Source organism: Prionailurus viverrinus, chromosome A1 (genome assembly GCF_022837055.1).
Source record: "Prionailurus viverrinus isolate Anna chromosome A1, UM_Priviv_1.0, whole genome shotgun sequence".
Taxonomy (NCBI): domain Eukaryota; kingdom Metazoa; phylum Chordata; class Mammalia; order Carnivora; family Felidae; genus Prionailurus; species Prionailurus viverrinus.
Genome location: NC_062561.1, coordinates 90,340,574 through 90,364,769, shown reverse-complemented (window position 1 = coordinate 90,364,769; position 24,196 = coordinate 90,340,574). Strand labels below are relative to the sequence as shown.

Genomic DNA, 24,196 nt, shown 5'->3' with positions numbered 1-24,196 from the left:
GCAGGGTGGGGTGTTTCATCTCTACATCCTGGCTCCAACACAGGGGCTCCAACCGCCAGTTAACCGACGTGCACTGATGCAAGCATCATCAGTTAGCCCAGTCCTTTTCCTGCTCATCTTCAATCATCACCTGAACAGAATATCTTGATTTTTGAAGGCAGCCTCGGACAGTTACTCCGGCTGGGATCCTACCACCAGAACTGTTCCTTAACTTGCTGGACTGAACGACCATTAATGGGCCGAAACGGGCCGTTAATTTTTTTTTCTGCATATGTGAGGCAAGAGGAATCGTGAGACTGTTCACGATTTAATGTCTCGTCTTTAATCAGATCAAGGCACTGGCTAAAGTCAAAAGTCTGAGAGCCGGTCCATGTCTTCACGTGATTGACAGGAGAACGAAGGGGAAAGAGATCGAGGAAAACGAGGGAAGAGAGGAGACAAAAGTGAACAGCCTGAGACACACACAAAAAAAGGGGGCGTGGGGAGGGGAGATGGAAAAACGGAGGACCGTTAAGGAGAGGAGAGAGTAGGGACCGAGCAGGAAAGGAGCGGAACAGAGCGGGAAGAGGAGCGGGAGGGCTGGCCTAGGAGCGCGCCGGACAGGCGCACCGCTGTCCAGCGCGGGGGGTGAGAAGGCGGGGCTTGGGAAGCTACGAGAGGGGAGCGACCCACCCCGTCGGACACCGAATGGTCGCGCCCGGCGGCGGCGGCCAATGGGCGGCCGGGATGTTGGAGCGGCGGCGGCGGTCGGGGTGCTCGCTGGCTGGGGGACGGCGGCCGCCGCCATGATGCTTGTTTGCTTTCAATGAAAACGAGGGGGGCGCGAAGGAGGAGGCGGCGGCGTCGGTGGCGGCGGCGTCGGCGGCGCGGAGGCGAAGGCGGCAGTGGGCGCAGCGAGGAGGGCGAGGCCGGGGGCCGAGAGGGCGGGAGGGCATAGTGGCGGCCCGTCGGGGCGCCTGAGGCGGGCGGCTGACGCGGTGGCGCTCGGAGGGGGAACAAAGAGCGGCGGCTGAGGCGGCGGAGGAGCGGCGGCGGCGGCGGCGGCGGCGGCGCTGCAGCAGCGGGCGGGACTGGTATGGTGGTTCCACAGGTCAGACCCCGCTGCACTCACAGGGAGGAGGAGGCGGCGGCAGCGGCGGAGGAAGGCGGCGCACCCCGAGAGGTGAGGGAGACGGACCCGAGGCCCGGCCGGGCTCTGCTGCCCGCACTGGCCGCGCACGGCCCCCGCTCGGTCGTGCCCCCGAGACCGAAGCGCGCGGGGTCTTAGCGCGGGCAACTTGAGTTTTGTGGGTAGCGAGCCCGTAGCTTGGCCGAGCTGGCGGCTGTTTAGGGGGGAAAGCCTTTCTCCGATCGGGCTGGGTCCCAGGCCGCGCCCCCGCGCCCAGCCCGGGGGCGGGGGGCGTTGATTGACGGCGGGGACTGGGGGGCTCAGGGCGCGGGGGAGCGGCGCCCGGGCCCTGGGACCCCGACTCTGGTCATCCCGAGGAGGCGGGTGGGTGTTGGGGACTCTTGGCCAGGATGGGTGGCAACTTTGGCGGAGTGGCTGTGTGGGATTGTGCGCCGTGGAGTGTGGAACTTCGCAGTTACCGCAACGCGGGAAACCAACTGTTGACCCTCTACCCCAAAAGTATTTAAAATTCAGTTTAACGCAGATTTGGGGGGAGGGGGTAGGTGTGACAACGACCTGGTTGAAGAGGCACTTAGCACCAGATTTGAAGATTTATAGTATTGCTCAGAGCTCGGAGATAGCCCTAATTAATTACTTGAAGCCGTTTTCTCCAGTAACCCCGAACCTCATCCTCCTTTTTATGTTTAAGCACCAGTCGTTATTGTCTTTGTAAACTTTTTGACTCTTTTTCCTTTCTCATCTTCTCCGGAGAGTCTGCTAACACCTGTAACCTTTTCTTTAACTGTTACTGCAGATGACAACATTGTGAATAGTCATCTTGCTTGATCTTCTTGGAATTACTGTGTTAAGCTGACGTTGTTTAAATAATCTGCTTGAATTTGAGTTCCTGCACTTACCATTTTCTAGGTGGATTGTATTGATAGTGCGGAATTTCTTGCATTCTTGTGTCTGGAAATTTAATTTTGGAGAGGAAAAGAGGGAATATGAACAAGTGGCAAATAAAATGGCATCTAATAGCACTTTGTGTTTTTCACAATCACTGGGGTTTACCGTTTCAAAACAGTGTTGTTGGCTCTAAGAGTTGATATGGTCATTGATCAAGAGGTTTTGAAGACTTTTGTAATTGCTGTCAGAGCAGTTATGACAGTCTTCAGAATGGGATGACTTTTAGAGTTAAAATTGCTTAATATTTTTAGACCAGTGATCTGGCCCAGTCACCTTGCTTTAAACAAAATATTTGTAAAGCTACATGTGGAAACTGAGACCTAAAGAGGTTAAAGTGATTTGCCCAAGGTACTTTTAAAGGGAAAGGACCAGGTTTTGTGTGAGTGTGAAAGCACATCAAAGAGTGATGTAATTGGTGGGGAGGGCAGAAGGTGTTTTAATGGGTAGAAGTTATTTGGGATAGATGTGTCTGTTCAGTTCTCAGGTGAACAAGATACTTAATGAAGTAGTGAAAACAAGGATGGGCTAGAAGACAGACATTTTCAGGAAGATTCACTCTCTGAAAGTTGATTTTTGCATAGTTTCAGAAGTGTCTTGATCAGTGGGATGTAGATGAAGAAGCCCTTTTGAATGCCTGTTTTGGTTGTAGGTGTATTCAGGTTTCTTAAACCTTGGTAAATCAAAACTACAATTATTGGAAAATTTCAGACTATTTTCTCTTGACTAGAAATGAAGTTGGTTATAGAACTTGGTCCTGACTGCAAATAAAGGTATTGTAGGAATTTGCCTACTGTACTGGTTTATAAATATGAATTTTGGTCCATGCTTAGGCATGCCACTGTACTTGTGTTAACCTTCTTATATTCTTTGAAGCATAAACCTTTTTTTTTTTTTTTTTAAGTTTATTTATTTATTTATTTTGAGAAAGAATCCCAAGCACCGCTCCGCACTGCCAGTGCAGGACCTGATATGGGGCTCGAACTCACTAACCGTGAGATCATGACCTGAGCTGAAACCAAGAGTTGGATGCTTAACCAGCTGAACCACGCAGGTGCCCTGCAGCATAAACCTTTTTCATATCGTAGTGCACTGGAAAGGGATAATATATGTAAGGCATACTGGAATAAATGGTCAACATTACAGCCATAGCCTTTGGTCCATGAGGGGTGAGGGACCACTAACTTTCCTATATGCTTGCTCATTGGGAAGCTATGCTTTTAAAATGCTTATCATTTTGGAAAAGTCCAAATAGGTTCAGTAAGGATATATATTTTAATGCAGAAAAGACTTAGATTTGTGGGCCTGCAGCACTTATTTGCGTTTTTCTTGTTGTGAATGGAATTCAGTGCTATGTAGAAAAAGGTTCCGATTTCAGTTTTCAAATCCTCAGCTTCCACTTTTGGCTTATTTTTTTTTTTTGCTTTCACCTTGCCTGCTACTCACTTTCCAAAGGTAGCCAGTTTACAACAAGTGTGATTAAGGAAACACCATGTGAAATTAAGATATACTTGATAAATTAAACTGTAAACTTCCTGTACACAGAGCCTGGCGTGTTAAAGTACAATGGAATGCACCATATTTTGGTTTTTGAACAAGTAATGAAAAGGAGTAGGTTGTTTGTATCCAGAATGAGGACCCATGTGTAGGCTGCCTTAACCTTACCCTTCTCTGGCCTTACCTCTCCGTCATCAGTTTATATTTTCTGGATAACTTCAGTTGGATGTCAAGGAATAAAACATGCTGGACACGGTATTGGACCCTGAGAGTTCAAAAATGAATACTACCTAGTTTTTGTCATGGAGTCTCTAGTTATCATAGGCGCATGAAGTGCTATGAGAGAATAGAAGAAAGAATAAATTCGCAGAAGGCGTGGGGCCAGTTTACAGAAAATAACAGCAGAATAGGTGTTTGTCAGACTGGGGAGAGGGGTCATTTCAAACAGAAGGGAACGGTGGGTGCACTCAGGTGCCAAAAGTTGGGCTAAGACCCAATGGTGAGGTGTTAATGGAACAGGAAGAGTGGCCTGCAAAGGTGTGTCCAGCCTAGATTTTGAAGGACCATGCTTGCTCAACTAAAAATGAGGTTTATATCTTTATCCTGTAGCAAAGGAAGGAACCAAAATATTTTTAGTATGGGAGCAAGGTGATTTATAGACCACTTTGGCATCAGTGTGGAGGATTGAGTGGAGGCCCTATATATTAAAAAAGTCACATTTTAGGTACTGTGGAATTAATGACTCTGAATCTTTTTAACTTGGATATAGTGTCTGTTGTGTTCTGTAGTTCCTTTTATAGTGGACTTGAGGGTTTGCCCAATTGCTTTACAATGCTGGGTAATTTAAAATCAAAATGTCAGGATGTTTTGGAAGAAGTTAAAAGCAGTCAAAACAATGAAACCCATAAAATGGTACACTTGAAAATTCAGGCACTGAGAACTTGTTTTTTGAGTTCTGCTTAGGCAGACTGTAGAGCTTAAGCTGGAAAAAACAACTCTCTGCTCACCAGAAGTGGGAGGCACCAACTTTTAAAGATTGCAACTCTCCTAATAGTCTATTGGGACATAGGCCATATGTATGTGAAACTTGTAGGAGGGCAGAGTTTTCTCTCCAGTAATTTACTGCAATTGGAGCATTGAAATTAAAGTCTCTGAGCTCATGATACAGCTAGCTGTTAATTTACGTAGCCTATTCTGCTGTGTAGCAACATACAGGTTCCCAAAAGCTACCATGGTATGCAAGATTGTGCAGTAAAAACTACAGGCCTTGTGGGGGAAAATGAGATTGGAGTCCAACACTCAAAAACGTAGTGACTTATTTTGAAAAAGGAACCTGATGAAAATGGTAGCAAAGTTTTACACATGTGAAATGGCTAAGGAGTATCTAAATATTCCAGTAAATGTGGCACTTTACATTGAGAAAGACCTCATTTGCTTGTGGAAATGGGCATCAAAATGTTTGCTGTTTGTTACTTTGAAGTGGTAGCAGACAGGTTATCTGAAATCAAATGGAATGTTTAGTAACACCAGATGTGGGTGGGTGGGTGTGTCTTGTATCACACACATGGAGAACTGTCTGGAGGGTGGGTGTTTAAGATGTGTGTGTTTTGTGTATTTCTGCTCAGCTCAGTTTGGCTGGGTGCAGTTTTCTACCTTCCTTTAGTGCGGTAGATGCAGATGAGAAATGGCATGCAAATGAGAATTTTGCGTTACGCTTAAATTCCCTAATATATCAATCACACTGGAACAAACTCACATTTCAGAACAAGCAATAAAGCAGAACTAATTATACTTGAATACAGCATTTTAAAATAGTACTGAAACGCGGTTCAAAAAATACCCAAACACCCATATGTTAGGCACCATGTATAGACTTGCTATCCTTATGGGACTTATGGTCTTTTGTCCCAAGTGGGGTTTATAGTGGGGTGTAAAGACAAATGGACCAATAAAACTCTCACAGGTTATACAGTAATAAGGAGTATACAAAGCAAGTGCTAAGAAAGGAACAACTAATTCTGCTTGGGAAACTTGGTAGAGTCATCTCCGAGGTCTTTGAGCTGAGTTTTGAAGGGTGAATAGGCACTTGTCAGGCTGAGTAGGACTTTTCATGGAGAAGGAATGATATTTGCAAAGTCAAGTTACATACGACTTTGGCTGTGAAACATAGGACGCAAGGATGGGAGGGATAGGAGGAGTGACCAGAAACAGTTTGTGAATAGTCTAAGGCTTTTTCTTAAAGTGTTGGGACTTCTGTCTGTATATCCTGGGGATCCACTGAGAGGTTGAGTGGATAGTAGTGGGGCAATTGTGTGTGACACACTTTTTTCAGGAGACAGTAAAAATACGGACAGTGGATGAAAGGGGTCAGAGTTCATTTAAGTCCTTGTGAGAGGCTAAGGATATCAGCATAGGAGCTGGGCAAGAATAGGATAAATTTGAAAGATACCAGAATTAGAGACAGACAAGCAAGGAGTTATAAAAATAGGGAATTGAGTACCACTCAGAAGGTTTTTAGCTTGGGTAACTTGGTATGATTTAACTTGGGGGAAGTAGAGGAAGAAGAGCAGATTTGGGCAAAGGAAGTGGAATAGGTTGCTTTTGCATCTGACTTTCATATGCCCATTGGGTATTTAGGTGCACTATGTCTTAATTAAGGTATCTGGACCAGAGAATGGTTGGGAATTTTAAAGACTGGGTTAGTATATAGTTAGTATTGGAAGTTAGGAGATCACTCAGGAAGAGTGTATGAACAAATGCTTTTTACCTTTTTTTAGGGAGGTAGAGTCCCATTTGAGAATCGGTTGAGAATTATGGCTCCTGCTGAAGAGAATAAAAATATGCATATGCTTAAGTGTGAAACTTACTTAATGAAGCACAGGATAATATAGGACAGGAAGAAGAGGTGACCAAGGGAACCCTTAGGAACAGCCAAAATTACATTTTGGACACAACGGCAATAAAATGGTTAAAGAGGTAGGAGAATAAGAGAGTACAATTACAGATGCCAAGAAAGGTAGGAGTGCCGAGCAAGAGGGAGTTTTCAGTGATGAGTGATGGCCAGGTTTAGGGTAGGATGAGCTCTGAGAATAGTTTAATAGGATTTGGCGGTTAGGTGAATATAAGCAGAGCAAATTTTTCTGGGACCAGGGAGGTGGAAGTCAGACTGTAGGTTAGGCTGGGGACAAATGGGAGGTTAAGATGGAAAAATGTTATAGACTGCTGTTTGGAAAAGTTTAGAGTGGGAAAGAAGGAAAGGGGGTAATATAAAGAAGAGGACAGGGTTGACTGAAGGTAAACACCTATATTTGTTGCCTACCTTATGTTTTCCTTAAGCCCAAAACTTAGGAAATTTCTATATATATTTATATTTCAGACTTTTCCCTGATATATTAGCTGAAATGATGAACTTTTAATTGGATCACATAAAGCTTTTTCTTTGTGGAATTTTATGTGATTTAAAAAGCAAAGGAAAAATTTCCTCATTGGAGGTGGACCTGATGTGAAATCATAATATTAGAACTTTCAGTCTTCAGTTACTGAAAGCCTAAAATTTACTCTTCATATTCCCTTGCTAAATTTGTATTTGTCCTGTGCTCAGCAGTCTGCAGTTGAGTTAAATGTTTGATGTACTTTTAAATGTAGAATAGTAGCAAAGAAGGCATAGTCATTTTCTTTCAAAGTTATTTGCTACACATATATACCTTACAAAGTAAGCATATGGAGATCTAACAAAACAAAAATTAGACAGTGATCTTTGTATCTAAAAGGAGTATTACAGGTGATTCTCTGGATACATCTAGCTGTCCCATATAGATTTTTTTTTTAACAGGCAGATTTTGAGTGGGGGTGGTGTGGCAAGATAGATGAAAAAGGATATTAGAGGAGTCCTTGCTAATTAAGACCAAACAGAAACGAAGATTTATTCAAGTTAAGTCAAAAATATTTCTTGCATTCAGCTTTTTGGGGGGCAATTTTTTTTTCTTCCGTAAGATTGTGTATGGTTGTATGCAAACACCACAGCATCATAAAGCAGTATCTGATGAAGCTAACTGCCATGTTTTGTGGACTGAAAGCTTCTTTTGTATATTTTCATCTAAAATTGTTGAAAATGAAAACTGTACTTTATTTGGGACATCTAAAGAATTATCATTTGGTTTCTAATTTTAGGGAGACTAGAGATATTCAGACTTAGGGATTTGCAGTCAAAGAAAGAAGGAGCTTTGTTGAATGCTAATGATGTGGTATGCATTGTGCTTTACATGTGTTATTTTATTTAATCCTCATACCAAAATTGTGAGGTAGATATCATTTTATAAATGAGGAAGCTTTAGCCTTAAAGATGAATGTGAACATATCTTTCTTGATATCGGTCTGTTTGACTCTAGTTTGTGTGTTTTTGTTTTTGTTTTTGTTTTTTTTTGTTTGTTTGTTGTTTTTTTTTTTTTTTATTTTGGGACAGAGAGAGACAGAGCATGAACGGGGGAGGGGCAGAGAGAGAGGGAGACACAGAATCGGAAACAGGCTCCAGGCTCTGAGCCATCAGCCCAGAGCCCGACGCGGGGCTCGAACCCACGGACCGCGAGATCGTGACCTGGCTGAAGTCGGACGCCCAAACGACTGCGCCACCCAGGCGCCCCTTGTTTTTGTTTTTGAGAGTGCAAGTGAACAGGGGAGGGGCAGAGGGAGAGAAAGAGAGAGAATATCTTTTTTTTTTAATTTTCTTTTTAACATTTATTTTTGAGACAGAGAGAGACAGAGCATGAACGGGGGAGGGTCAGAGAGAGATGGAGACACAGAATCTGAGGCAGGCTCCAGCTTCTGAGCTGTCAGCACACAGCCTGATGCGGGGCTTGAACTCATGGACCGCGAGATCATGACCTGAGTCAAAGTTGGACGCCTAACTGACTGAACCACCCAGGCGCCCCCAAGAGAGAGAATATCTTAAGCAGGCCTGATGTGGGGCTGTGTCTCAGGACCATGACATTGGTCTCAACCTGAGTTGAGATCAAGAGTCAGATGCTCAACTGGCTGAGCCACCCAGGCGCCCCTCTAGTTTGTATTAATTTCACTGTACATCCCCCACTTCCGTCCTAACACACTCTCATGGTGCTGTGGCTTAGAATGGACCTTTGATATACATTTGATGATATAGGGAGACCCAATTGCTGCCCCAAATTTATAACCATTTACATTGGTGGCTGATCGTGTTGATAGAATGAAACTACCTGGCAGATTCTTTTTTTTTTTTTTTTTTTAAATTTTTTTTTTTTTCAACGTTTATTTATTTTTGGGACAGAGAGAGACAGAGCATGAACAGGGGAGGGGCAGAGAGAGAGGGAGACACAGAATCAGAAACAGGCTCCAGGCTCTGAGCCATCAGCCCAGAGCCCGACGCGGGGCTCGAACTCACGAACCGCAAGATCGTGACCTGGCTGAAGTCGGACGCTTAACCGACTGCGCCACCCAGGCGCCCCCGATTCTTAATTAATATTTGTGATCCTCTTAGGTTATGGATCAAAAACTTCATGAGAGTCCACATAAGAATACTATTCATGCTGGCCAAAAATCCAGTTTTAAAGCATTTCATTGTTTTAGGAAAAGGCAGTCACTTATGTGGTCAGAAAGCAGTGCATAATGGAACTCCATTTCAACAGAGTTGCTTAAGATTTCTTTCCAAATCTTCTGAAACATCACTAGGTAGCTTCAGAGCAATATTGTAGTGTTATTATTGATGATTTGTAAGGTCAGCATTTCATGAATAATTTTCTTGTAGGGGAAAAAAGGACTAGTGGGTTAAAACATGGCCAGGATATTAAAACCTCCTAAGTGATTGGATATATGAATTAGAATAAATGTTGAATGCCTCAAAGGCCAAAATCACCACTAGTTGGTGGTAGCTAGACTATCATGAGTTATTGTAAGAGAGCAGCAAATAGATTATGGAAAATCTGACAAAAGATAAGAAGGAAATGAAGAGATTTCTGTTGGCATCCATCATTTGGTGCTGAAGCTGTAAATGAGATGGTTGTTTACAGCTTATCTCATGCTAAGGAGCAGATTTAGGATTGGTGGCCCCCCTTACCTTGCTGTTTTGATGTTGGTGAGGTTTTGACTTACTTACCCTGCTTATTAGTGGGCACTTACTTAGCTTTTGCTGATTAGATGGCAAATCTTACTTGTCTTAGTATGTTGTACTTTAACTTCAAATATAGAAAATAAAAATCTAACCTAACCTGTATTTGCTGTATTTTCATAGTTGTGTTTTGAGTTAATTTATTGGATTGACTGAAATTGCTAGTATTTCAACCATTTTTAAAAATATATTTACTTATTTTTTTTAAGTAAGAGAGCGCAAGTGGGATAGGGGCAGAGAGGGGGGGACAGAGGATCTGATGTGGGCTCTGCGCCAACAGCAACAAGCCTGATCTGGGGCTCAAACTCATAAACAACTCACAAACCACAAGATCATGACCTGAGCTGAATTCGGATGCCCAACCAACTGAGCTGTGCCCCCTGAACCATTTTTGACCTTTCAAATTGGTAGTTTCCTATGGTTGTTGCACAGGAAACTTCTCTCTCTGCTTCTCTGACTATATTTTATACTCACTCGTGTGTGATTGGGCCCATGCACACAGTTAGAATTGCGTTGTGACAGGAGTCTGGTAACAGGCTGTTGCAGGCTGTCTGTTACGGGCTGGGCACTGCGGATGCAGATGGGTATGCCGATCTTTTCCTGTTAGAGCTTGGTGTTGACTGCTACATCTGCTGTTCAGCTCTATGTTTTGGAGGAATATTTTACCATAATTTAAAAATCGCTCCATTTTCACCAAGGTCTTTTACTGATTGGAAATTTTAAACCAATTTGGACTGGAACTTATTTTTGTACTACTTGAAAAAGGATTTAAGGAAATTGTGAGATTTTAGGAGGAGGGGGAGGTGGCTACAGAAACCTTAAGTTCTTAAAAAATATTACTAAGATGTTATTTGTCTTTTTCGTTCTTAATCTCTTAATGAGTGTACAGTGGAGTTTTCCAGAAGCTAAAAAAAATGATGTGTGGGATCTGATCAGATTGACTTCGGAGCAGATATGCGAATCCAGCTGTCTTCTAGTATGTCAGACATTAAAGAGACTTGCAAAAATGCAAGACAGTGTCATTCTTCTCACAAAATTTTACTTTGTTTTCAAAAATAGTTCCTTTTCATAAAAATGTTTTAACATGGGATGGTTGTATATTTAACAAGTTAATACATATTAAAATTTTCTTAGTTCTAATTTCTAGGATGACAAATGTTGATAGGTATAACCTACATAAATGAAAGCTCTTTGGGGGTATTTGTGAGTTTTTAAAAGTATGTAAGCATTCTGAGGTGATAGTGTTTGAGATCTGCTGTCTTAGAGTATTAGGCAGAGGTTGGGAGTAGAGAAGGCAGGTGGGGAGTAGCTTGGAAAGATGATACATCTGTGAAGGAAACTGGAGGGCTGATGGTCTCAACCACACAATATTTGAGGAATGAACATGAGATCTTGGCTTTATCAGTGACAGAATTCTAGAGTTGTGTGAAGAGCTAGATTGTCCTAGGTTCAATCCCTCCCCCTGCCCCCCAGCTCTACTACTTAACAAGCATGTATGACCTTGGCAAATGATTTAAACCCTTGTGTCTTCATCTAAAATACAATGTGGTATTATCTAACTCATGGGCTGCTTTGAGAATTGAATTGAGAGTAATAAAAGTAAATGACTGCATAGTGGTTAGATAGAGCACAGACTTGTGGATCAGACTTGGGTTAAAATCATAGTTGTGCCACTGGTATCTCTGTGACCTCGGGCAAGTTACTCATTCTCTGGACGTTCCCTTCTGTTTGTAAGGAGAATAGTAGTATTTGTTTGTAAGGAGAATAGTAGTATTTACTTACAGGAGTCCTGAAGGGTTAAATGAGACCATGTATGTGAAGGGCCTGATAGGCCTGTCACGAGGTGAGTGCTCAGATAACATTGGCTGTTACTGCCAAGTGCAGAGTGTGGCAGATGGGCAGTGCAACACAGTTTTGCCGTTACCCCATCTGTTTGAGGTTTGCTCTTAATCTGCTAGGGTATGTCACTAAGATTATGTTTATACAATTTAATCTTTAAGTTTGTCCCCTTGATTCTTGTCCTAGAACCAGTACTCTCGGTTTTTGGTCCTTTCTGTCTGGTTTTTCTAGATTTTGCTTTCAAGGTTAGAAGTATAGATGTTAGTTTTTCTTATTGCTGGTAAAATGGGCCCTGCTTCTGTTAGCACACTTGTCTCTTACAAATGTTTGCTCTCTTTTTTTTTTTTTTAAACTATCACAGCTTCTCTCCTTGAATTCTTATAATTATTCACCAAGCACTTACTATTTGCCAGGCTCTGAAGAGAAAAAATATTAAACATAGAAGTGCAAGGAGCTATATTAGAGTAGGTGAGTGAGACATAAAAGAAAAAGTCAGGTGTGGTTAAAGATACTCTTATAGAAAAACTCTTCAAGGTTCGGAAAAGCTCAAAGCAGGGAATGATAAGCTCTGTGTTTGGGAGGGATAGGGAAGGAAGGACCTGTTTGAAGTCGGATATCTGATTTGGCATTTGAAGATGACCAGAGTTCCTTAAGGTATCTGGAGGAGAGGGAGAGATGGCATTTCAGGCAGGAGCGATAGCATATGGTAAAGCACAGAGGTTTGTGAGAGGTAAGTGGGAATTGGATATGACTGGAGAGGCACACAGGGGCCTGTTTTGTAGATGAGCCTGGGTTTCCTCTGTTTAATTCAACTCATATTTGAGCCTCCTTTGTGTCAGGTGCACTGTCAGTCCGTGGGTGCAAAGATGGAGATGTGGTTTTAGGACCATGACTTAAGTACTTGTGTTTTTAGGAGGTCACTTTGGATAGTGTCTAAGGCTGCATTCAAGTTGGGGTGCAGCAGAAGAACGTGGGTCTGAGACTGTTGCATTAGCTCGTATCTCAGGGAAGAGCCTGGGAGGTTGAGACAGATTGGGTGAGACGAAGATTTAGGAGGTCAAGTGGACTAGAACTAGGGAACTGGATATGAAGGCTGGGATTGGATAGGAAGGAGTTAAGGATAATACTCCTATTTCTGGCTTGGAAAGCTAGTGTGGGGATCATAGAGGAAGGGCAGGTTGGAAGACCAAGATGACAATTTCACTTTTTAGTAAGACCTTTTTGGTGCCTTGTTTTTTTCTATTATCTCTCCTATGCAATTCAGAAACCTGTTTTGAGAGATAATCATGAAATGTAAGATACCTGCTGTATCTTTGGCTGTTTATAACAGTAGCCTTGAACTCAACAGATCTCACAGTTTGGATTTAAGTTTTGCGTTTTAGATAAGAGTAGTCTTCTTGCAAAGGTTTTTTTATGCTTGGCTTGCCACAGGGCACTAGTGATAGACAGGGTGATAGTTTTGCCACTAAGGACAGCTCCTGAATGAGGCTTATCATCTGTGTAAACTTTTAATTGGCCCATCAATCGTGCTGGAAATCTGGATAGAAAAAGAAGACAAATGTGATGACATTGAGAGTCAGGATGATTGGGGTTTAAAGTGAGATGGAGCTGTGCCTTGACTGACTTGAAGTTCTAAAAAAAGACTTAAGAATGTAGTCCGCGGGAAGTAGCTGATTTCAGTTACAGAGAGTCACATGTTTCTCATGTGTAGAATTCAACTAATACACCTGGAAGAAACAGAAGGTAAGGTACAGGGTGTGCTAGGCGTGCCATAATTACTATCGATTTAAAATTCCAGAGTGTTTTCATTTTTTTAAAAAAGCATCGAATTATTGTGTTTATGTGACATTTTACATGTCTTATTACATGTCTTGGTAGGAACGGAAAACAGGTTAAATTAGTATTTATTGTTATGCAGATTTTTAATGTACCTGTGAATAAATTGGATTGTATTCAAAGAGGGAGTAATTTTTTTCTTTTTCTTTCCTTTCTTTCTTTTTCTTTTTTTTTTTTTTTTTTTGGTGGCATTCTTACAGTGGCTTGGTGTTTTTGTAATGGTAATAGAAGATAGTGGAGCATATTTGAAGGATGGCAGTTACATCCAAAAAAAAAGTATTGGATAAAATCTGGAAAGGGAATATTTTGAATTCTAAACTAAGAAGTTTGAATTTGTTTTCTAAGGAGTAGAAAGTTTAGGTGGGGGGCAGTGATGGGAGAGAGGATGCCATAGAATCCCAGTTTTAAAGCTGATATAGGACCAGAAATCATTCCAGAAGACTTCCCAGTTTTTTACAAAGAATGGTTCTTTTTGCTGAATTCTGCAGTGTAATTAGGACTCAGCTTTAGAAGTTGAGAGTGTTATGTAGGTTAATAATAATTAATAATTTGAGAGTGTTATGTAGGTTAGTTGTAATCTATAAGGCATAAATACCAATTATGAGAGTTTATTATAATAGTTGAAAAAAGGCAAAGTCCTAAATTAGAGTGATGACTTGTAAAAATAAGAAAGGGTTGTAGTGTGATTATATGATTGTGAAATTGTTGCTCCCCAAGCAGATAAAGTGCCATGACCATGTATTTATTTATTGTTTATTCCTGGCACCTGACAGAGTACTTGACACAGAGAAGGTGATTAGTAAGCATTTGGTGAATGAGTGATTCTGTAAAGAAAGCTCCCTAAGGAAGCATGGTTCAGATGTACTGAGTTGCTTTGGGATTTTTCTTCTGTGAAAACCTGATTCTGGGTCATGAATGAAAGAATGTTTAGACCAGTTCATTAGTGGAATGTTCTAGTAGTGCTTCCACCAGACTCCGGGAGATGCAAACTGTTTGGGTGTTCGGTGTGACAGATGGTGGAGAAAGTGTTTGGTGCGCAGAGGAGGGAGTAGTGAACATGTGCTTTTATTGGAAGGGCTTACAGAGGCTCCAACATGTGACTTGGGTTTGCTTGGAGGGCGAGTAGAAGTCTAGCGTGAAGGTTGTCTTTGGTGAAGGGGTTAGCACATACTAAAATACTACCCCTTAGAAGTAGGTTTGCTGTAATCAATTTAGGACTTTATAGGGTGGCATGAGTGTAAGTGGATGAAGAGGAATGAGAAAATAGTTGGCTAAGTCTAGATAATAAAGGAATTTGAAATTTGAAATTTAGGTAGGTAGATCGGTGGAAAAGGCCATCTTTGGTTTTTAAGCAGGGGAGCAACATGAGCAGGCATCTATCTGGAAGGTAGATGTGGATAGAGGAGATTGTTAGTACTTGAAGGTGAGAAATGAGGAGGGTGTAAATTAGCTTCAGTAACAGTGAAAATGGAGAAGACAGGTTTAGAAATTATAAAGAGTTAAAAATCAGTCTGATTTAGTGAAAGATTGAATTAGAAGAAATAAATTGGCACCAAGGTTAGTGTCACTAGTTTTTCAAATACAGTTGTCTCTTAACACGGGTTTGAACTGCACAGGTCCATTTATGTGTCAATTTTTTATAGTACAGTTCTGTAACTACTTTCTCTGCCATATGATTTTCTTTTCTCTAGCTTTATTGTAAGAATACAGTGTATAATATATAACATACAAAATATGTATTAATCAGACGTTCATGTTATCAGTAAGGCTTGAGGTCGGCAGTGGGCTATTAGTAAAGATTTTGGGGAGTCGGAAGTTACACATGGGTTTTCAGCTGTGTTGTTCAGGTGTCAACTGTACACCCTAACTTGTAGCTCTGACAGGGGCATGATAAGTCAATCAAAAGGGTCTTTCTGCGCATGAGTTTCTTTCTGCTTCCCTGCCTCCCTTTCCTCTGCCCCAGTCCTTTTCTCCTTCATGTTTGAGAAAGAATACACAAAGAATGGATATGAAAATGTAAAAAGGAAAAAAGAGATGTTAAATTTAGCATTTTTTGTCAGTTGAGGATGGCTGTAATTCAACTTCATTTTCCTTGAAAAAGATCTGGCCAATATAATTAAAATAAATTCTTCAACTTCAAAGTGCCTCTTAACATTTTTGTACGTGGCCAAAATAACATGATTTCATAATTATTCATTAATATTAAAGTTTTTTCATGTTTATTTATTTAGCGAGAGAGAGCATGAGCAGAGGAGGGGCAGAGAGAGAGAGAGAGGGAGGGAGGGAGAGAGAATCAATCCCAAGAATCTGTCAGCACAGAGCCAGACACGGGACTCCATCTCACAAACTGCAAGATCATGACCTGAGCTGAAATCAAGAGCTCAACCAACTGAGCCACCCAGGCGTCCCTTATTCATTCATATTTTAAATATGAACTAGGTATTAAATGTTTCCCCAGCTGCCCACAAAATGTCCTTTATTGCTGATTTGTGGGTCTTATATAGGGACCATTTATTACCTCTGATTATGTATCCCTTAATTCTCTTCAAATCTAAAATAGTTCTGGCACCAGCTTGTTGAAGCAGACCAGTTATCCTGCAGAAGCTCCTGCATTCTCACTTTGTCTGATTGCTTCTTTGGTGTTATCTGGCCAGTTCCTCTAGTTCTTCATCAAGGTGAACATTGTTGATGTGCACTTGGGGTTCTGTCATATCAAGAGACTCAGTCAGTGTCTGGTTCTCCCCCCGCCCCCCCCCCCCCCCCCCGTTAGTGTCGTGAAGATTGAAGAAGGTAACCTTTTATTCCTCCCTTGAACATTTTCTACCTTGTGATCCAAAAACAATTTGGATGATGGTGTTACCTTAGCATTACACCAGTGCCAGTGATTCATCTAATGGTTTTAACACAACTTAGAATCCTTGCCTAAAAAAGGAGTTATAAAATGATATTGCCTTTTTTTTATTATTCGTTCATTTGTTAGCTGTCATTCTTTTGTAAAGTGGGGCTGTTCTTCAACTGGAACTGTTTGGTTAACTCAAATGCGGTACTTGCTGAAAAGTTAAACACCTAAATCTTTCTCTTTGGTGACCAATTTTCTTAGTTTGAAAGCTGCCTGCAATGGTGTCTGTCTAACTTGCACCTTTGGCACTCCCTTTCCTCCTCCTCCCCCTTGCTTTCTTCTTGCCTTGATTACTGCAGTAGTTTCCTCTGCTGCTAATCCACCTTTTACAGCACTGCCAGCTGTTTTCTGTAGCACAGGTACTTATATTATCTACACATCTTTGTTGATTCAGTGTATTTCATTCCTTTATACTTATGATTCTTTTTGCTCAAGTTGTCCACAGTTTTGGCCAATGAGGACCCCTTCTAACTGGCTCCTGTGTCCTGTTGACTTAGGTTTTTGGCACTAAAGGATGTCTCAGGCTTTATACATTTTATACATTTCCTGCCCCAGACTTGTAATCATCCATTTTACAAAGAACTTTGCTTTCTTGGTATTAGAGATCAAAACTGAGGATTAGAGGTGCTGTTATTCCAGACATAGCATAGCTTCTGAAGCACTCCAGTGCATTGTTAGAAACAAATTTAAAATCATTAGTTTATACTGGTATTCTCAAGTCAGTTTTGGTGTTGGTGTTTTCACTTGATTTATAAATGCTTTCTTACCCTGAAAATCTTGGTTCTTAACATCATTGACATAAGTCATTCTTTGCTTAATCCTAAAATACAAAGTAAATAATTCAATGTAATGCCAATACTTACCATCATTCTTCCCACAGCTGCATGATTTCCCCTAGTGTGGCTGTAGAGTGACTCATTTAATTGAACATTCTTGTTAATGGCCACTTAAGTTGTGTGCACTTTTTGTCATAATGCTATAATGAGTAATTTAGAAAAGTACATGGGTTGTATGTTTTGTTAGTAATTGCTTGAAAATGTCCTTTTGTTTGTCTTCACACCTGACCAAGTCTTTGAGTACAGAAGGTTTTTTAGTTAAGGTAAAATTTATATAAAGTAAAATGTATAGGCCTTAAATGTACAGTTTGAATTTTGATACATAATATATACCAATATAAACCACACCTCATTTAAGATATTGGGTATTTTCATCATTTCCCATTAGGGCAGCCATTGTTACCACTGCAAATTCATGTAAATGGAATCTCTTTTGGGTCTTTTTCATTCAGTGTAATGTTTGAGATTCATCTGTATAATTGTGTTATGTATCAATAGTTTATTCCTTTTTTATTGCTGAGTAGTATTTATCCTTTGATTATCCTTTCATTGTTGAGGACATTTCAGTTTTCAGGTTTTGGCACTTATGAATAAAAGTATTATGCAAGTTTATATAAATGTATTTTTTTGGAAATGCAGTTTTTTTTCTCTTTGGTAAATACCAAAGCGTAGGTTTATTGAGTTATGGCATTACTCAATTACTCTCTTAGATATTATGTTAATCATCTCTTTTCTTTTGTTTTTCCATAAAAACGTGTATTTAATTTTCACCTGTCTTTGCCTCTTGTTTTAGTAGGAATTATGTTTATGTAGTCTGTGACTTTCCTTTTTTGCCTTGATTTTGTTCTAGAGATTCTAATATTCAAATATTTTTTCCTCTACACTCTTAGATCTACACTCTTTTTATCTCACTTTTTGTTGTTGCACAGTTGACTTCTTTATTTGTAGTTTTTGTTTATGTAGTTTTTTAAGCACAAGAAACAATTTTTTTGTGGAATATTTTTCGATTTCTGTAGTATTTCTTTTTTCTTTTGTATGATTTTGTATAATCATTGTGCTACGTGTATTATGCTTAATTTGTGTTTGACATTGACCACTCTGTTGACTTGCATTTTATACAGATACGGTGTGGGTGGGTACTTAAGCACTTCTGTTGGCTTCCACTAGGACTGATTGTGAAGGTTAAGTACAGATGAGGGAGAGGCAGGCTGTGGCACACCTATTGGCTGTGGGTAGTTATGGTTAGTGGATTTCAGGCCCCAGTTGGTGGGGTTTTTTTTGTTGTTGTTGTTTTTAAAATTTTTTTTTTGCAACGTTTATTTATTTTTGGGACAGAGAGAGACAGAGCATGAACAGGGGAGGGGCAGAGAGAGAGGGAGACACAGAATCGGAAACAGGCTCCAGGCTCTGAGCCATCAGCCCAGAGCCCGACGCGGGGCTCGAACCCACGGACCGCGAGATCGTGACCTGGCTGAAGTCGGACGCTTAACCGACTGCGCCACCCAGGCGCCCCGTTGGTGGTTTTTTATAATTACATTTTCCTTCCATGGGAACATTCAGATACCTGATTGTCCCTGGTTTTGATTGGTAGAAGTTTGGTTCCTAACAGGAAAAAGACCAGAGGTTCCTACCCCTTTCTTTATGTTCCTGTTTCTAGCAGCTGTTTCTTTCCACTCCTAGCCAGAGGATGGTTAAAATAGATTTAATATAAGGCCTTTGATTAGGGAACTATGAATCTTTTTAGGGCTATGGGGGTGGGGTATAACTTTTTGCAAGTTATCTTTGTATCTTCATTCTAGTCTGTTTCCTATTTAGGTGTTCTTCTTTTATTTTAGATTCTGATAAATCCCTCGTAACCCCTCCCTGTGATTCCTGCCCCAGGCCCCTCACTGCAACATATTCATACACACACACACACACACACAGACCATTTCTGGAAATGTTAGGTAAAGAATCTGTAGGTTCCTAATTTTTTTTCCTCATTTAGATAGCTGTTTTTCTAAGTTTATGGTATGCAGTTAGGCCACTCTTAGTTTAAACACTCCAGGATAACCTTATTAGTTGTGTTATGGTTTGTAACTCTGCTTTGCAACGCTAACTTTCCCACTGTGATTATAGTTCTGTATTTTGAGGCCATTTCTTAAAATGTTTAATTATGAAAGCCTGTCTTTCTATGTTGGTAAATTATGTCCTGTGTTTCTTTAAGGCAAATAATTATTCTAAGATAATGAAAAACTGTTTCTCAGATCCAGAGTGGGCGTGGGTTTTATGTTGCCAGGGTCAGTAGTGATGTCTGGTATTGGGTTGGAGGGATAGGGGATTGACTAGTCAGGTGCTGCATAGCTGCTTACCCTGGCCTAGCTGTTTCTAATTCTTTTGTAATCCTTGACAGTTTTTAAGTCTGTTTTGGAAACCTTTTAGTCTTTTTAGATAAAAATAAGGTATGCCACTGCAGATTATTTAGAGGAGAGATCTGCTTGTTGATTTCAAAGTCTTGGGAAAGATCCTAAATTGTGTGCATTCTTATATCCTTTTCCCTACCAATGCTATGCTTTGCCAGAGTCAAAAAAAAAAAAAATGGGGAGGTGTTCAGTGGGCAGATGTGCTTGTCTTGCTGCTTCTGGAGTTTGTCCAATTTGCTTTTTTTTTTTTTTTTAAATTTGACTATAGTTGACACCTGATATTAGTTTCAGGTGTACAGTATAGTGGTTGGCCAACTTCTCTGCTGTCATACACCTCCCCCCACTCCCACTTCCGAATCCTCAGTCTCAGGGATTTGGAAATAAAGATGATCTCCTCACTGCTTTCACATTTAATGAGCTGTCTCTTAAATTTTAAGACAACCCATCCCACATTATGAAAAATCAAGAAAGGGAGTGGTTGGCTACCTATGCAGAAATTATGACCCTCTAATGGAATGACCCCAAGTGCAGGGCCTAGTTTTCAGATTTCTTATTAGTTCAGTGGCACTTCTGTCCATTCTCCGAAGTGGAATCAAACTCTGGACCTTGATTCAAACTAAGCTCACATGTAGTTGGCAAATCAGACTTCTGAACTTTCACTAAGGAGTCAAATGATTAATAATAGGACCAAGATACTAAACTCAGCTGGAGAGAGCCAATTTCTTACCATTGTTAAATTCTATTTGGAAAAGCCAATGAAGATCAGATGGTTGGTTTCCAAATTTTTTTAAATGTCTTATTTATTTTTGAGAGAGAGAGAGAGAGCATGAGCATGGGAAGGGCGGAGAGAGACACACATGCAGACACAGAGAGAGGGAGACACAGAATCTGAAGCAGGCTCCATCCAGGCTCTGAGCTGTCACACAGAGCCCAGTGTGGGGCTTGAACTCATGAACCTCGAGATCATGACCTGAGCTGAAGTTGGATGCTCAGTCAACTGAGCCACCCAGGTGCCCCCAGATGGTTGTTTTCTAAGTAAAGTCTGATCAAAATCATGGCATTTGGGTGATCTTAAGCACTGTTAACCATCAAGCTTTGGTAGCCTTACACAACGTTTTATATTTTCTAGGTTATTACTAGGATATTCATATCATTCAGAAAAGGCACTTGCTTTGCCAGATTGTCTTCTAGAATAGGAACAGTTTTCTGACTGTATAGCTCTCTGTTAGGTATTTTGTAACAGTCTAAAAACTTCAGACCTTGTATTTCTCTTTTCCAGAAGTTAACATGTAAGACAACAGTTTCATCAATAATATTTAAGAAAACAAAAAATAGATGTGCTGTTTCTTGTGCAGATGATTAGTCTCATCATTTATATTTTTTAAAGCAGCTTTTTAAGGATTATTTACTTCTATGTTTTGACTGCCCAAAGCTCATTTCTGTTTCAAAAATAGCTCTACTTCCCATCAGTTAGGAAGGCAGCGTAGTATAATGAAAGTTGTTTTGACTTTTTTCCAGTCTTTTTTTATTGTGGCAAATGTACATAAAATTTATCATCTTAAAACCATTTTTAAATGTAGCATTCAGTAGTATTAAATACATTCACAATGTTGTACAACAGTTACCCCCCATCCATCTCCGTAATTCTCGTAAACTGAAACTCTGCACCCATTCAGTAACTTCCCTTCCCCAGCCCCTGGCAGCTGCCATTCTACTTTCTGTCTCTGTGGGTTTGACTACTTTAGTACCTCATGTAAATGAAATAATGTTTGTCTTTTTGTGATTGTCTTATTTCACTTAGAAAGTAGCTTTAACTTTTTAATCAGATGCAATCAAAGCCTGACTCTGCTACTTCCCAGCCTTATAATGCTGGTTAAATTTCTTAAACGTTTTTGGGCTTCAGGTTTCTGCTGGTAAAATGGAGTTAATTCTGACTGTAGGAAGAACTAGCAAAAGACTAAATTTAGTAAGATGAGAGGAAAACCAAGAGAAAAGATATCCTGGAAGCCAACTGAGTGAGTCTGTCTAAGAGGGAGTGATCATCTACATCAAATACTGATCATAGGACAAGCAAAAGTAGGTCTAAGAAACGAGCATTGATTATAACAATGTTGGGCCACTGGTTTTCTTCCTGGCAGTTTTTGGTGGAATGTTAAAAGCACATACTGATTTGAATGATTTTAACTGGGAAAAAGGGAGGAGGAGACAGCATATGTAACTTCCAAGGATAATTTTTGTGTGTGTGTGTGTGTGTGTGTGTGTATGTGTGTGTGTGTGAAGAGAATGAGAAAAAAAGTGTAACTGGAGGGGGAAATGGGGTCAGGACTTTTAAATAAAGGAGATAATACCATATATATGTATACTGAAGATAAAGATCTAGTATAGAGGGAGAAAGTGATGTAGGAGAGAATTGCCAAGTAATGTCCTTGAACAGGCAAGATGATGGGGATGAGATTGAGTGTTCAGAGGGGCAATTTGTCCTACTAAATGAGAGTGTAGATGGGTGGGGGTGGGAGTTCATAGAAAGGCCTCGTTTGGTTGTTTTCTGTTTCAATGAGAAAATGGAAGTAAGAAAGGGAGGATGGAGGGTAAATGTTAGAAGTTTGAAGAGAAAGTCATGTAGAAGGGACTAGGAGAATTTAAAGTATAATTTCTTGGCGGCATAAATAGTCCATTTGAGGTAAGTGGTTGCTGAGTGATTTCCTTTAAGTTCACATGGTGTAGTAGGTTTTTCTCTGGCTGTATTTAGCTGGGTATGTATCCATAGTAGGTGGAGAGTTGGCTTAAGTGGCTTTGGGCTCATCCAAACAAATAAGGTGAAGTAAGACTCAGGCACGGAGTTTGGGGGATATGCAAGGGTGTGAGACTTCGTTTCACGTAAATATGTCAGAATGTATGGATAACAGATAAGGATTAAGGAAATAACCACAAATGAAATGAAGAGTAATCTTTCAGTATCAACTTACATTTAGTTTTTCAAATTCTCAAAAATTTTTATGCTTGGTTTGTTCAAATTGGACCCAAACAAGGTGTGGGTATTGCATTTCATTGCTGTGCCCTGTAAGTTGTATAATCCGTGTCATTTTGGTCTCCTCTTTTTCATGTCCTTTATTTTTGAAGAAATTGGATCTTTCTCATGTAGAATTTTCCATATTCTGTATCTGGTTGGCTGTATTTTTGTGGAGTTGTTTACAATTTTTTAAAAAATTTTAATTGTGGTTAAATATAACAATTTGCTGCCTTCACCATTTTTAAGTATACAGTTCAGAAGTGTTCAGTGTGTTCACGTTGTTATGTCTTGTGTTATTTTTTTTAATGTTTAGTTATTTTTGAGAGAGTGCATGCGCACAAGTGGGGAAGGGGAAGAGAGAGAGGGAGACCCAGAATCTGAAGCAGGCTCCAGGCTCTGAGCTGTCAGTGCAGAGCCCAACGTGGGGCTCGAACTCATGAACCACCAGATCATGACCTGAGCCACCCAGGCACCCCGAATGTATTATTTTTAACATATTCCTCTATCCTCTTCATTTTGTGTCAACTGGTTACCAGGAGTAGGAGGGCTTGATTTGATTCACGTTCAATTTTTTTATTTTTACTATGTTTAGATGAGGGGGCAAAATATGTCGTGTTGGCACATGAGTTTAGTCATCCTAATGATGAAATGGACCATTGTGTTGACATCTCATAGCCTGAATATCCATTTGTAATTTTTCCATTGTATTCTTTTTTCACCTAATGCTTTCATTAATCATTGGTGGTCATTGCCTCCGTCCTTTTTTTTTTTTTTTTTTTCATTTTGGGTTGTGAAATAGTGATTTTTCTAACTATTTAACTTTCTGCATTTATTAGATGGAATTCTATTAAGATTATTCCCTTATTTAGTTTTGGCCAGAAATGCAGGATAAATGCTTAATTCTTTCCCTTCTGCCACTTTTTAGGTGACTGAATTTAAAAAAAAAATTTTTTTTTTTTAATAATTATTCTTTTGATGTTCATGTTGTCTTACTTGTGGCCAATGGAAGCTTCTCCAAGCTGTCTGCTGTCACAGCATCTTTGTTAGCACCCAGCCTTGTTTTATATTTTTCTGATCCTGGACCTGCAATTCTCCATTTCTCCAAGAAGCTTCTTTTTAGTGGGAAGTGGTATTTAGAGATGATAATACGGGTACTTACTTTGAAAAGGATGTTGGTTATTTCCAGTTATTTGGTTCTTCAGAATACTGATTGCTTTTTTCAATTCAACAGGCATGCCCAAAGAAAAATACGAGCCTCCTGACCCTAGGAGGATGTACACAATTATGTCCTCTGAAGAAGCAGCAAATGGAAAGAAATCACATTGGGCAGAGCTTGAAATAAGTGGTAAGACATGCACGCATAAATTTAATGGTGTGGAAATCAAGATGGTAGAAATTAAGCTTTCTAATGCCAGTGCACTAAAGAGGCAGTGTTGTATTTTACCAGTGCTAATTATCTTAGAAGTGGGAAGGTTCAGTGGAAAGAATATGGTTTTGGTCAAAGTTCAAAACCCATTCATTGCTTATTTCAGTGTCAGTGTCCTTTTATAAAAATGGGAATGACAAGGATGAAATAAAAATGACACATGTGAACTGCCTAGTGCATAAAGGTTTGTTCTGATACTTAATTCTCTGATAAAGTAGGATTGAGCTTTTGTATTATCAAATTA

The 24,196-nt window shown here is 40.3% G+C and overlaps 1 protein-coding gene across 2 annotated transcripts in view; it reads left to right on the top strand.

The window, feature by feature from the left end:
• Positions 1-762: 762 nt before the first annotated feature.
• The window catches only part of CNOT6 (CCR4-NOT transcription complex subunit 6), a 74,077-nt gene continuing 50,643 nt past the window's right edge, over positions 763-24,196 (top strand). Inside the window, exons 1-2 of one of the 2 annotated variants that reach the window (XM_047866532.1) lie at positions 763-1,162; positions 23,758-23,871. In XM_047866532.1, the coding sequence (XP_047722488.1) occupies positions 23,760-23,871 (112 nt within the window). In that variant the 5' untranslated portion in view covers positions 763-1,162; positions 23,758-23,759. The remainder of the gene's footprint in view (positions 1,163-23,757; positions 23,872-24,196) is intronic. The other variant, XM_047866522.1, reaches the window with a different exon arrangement.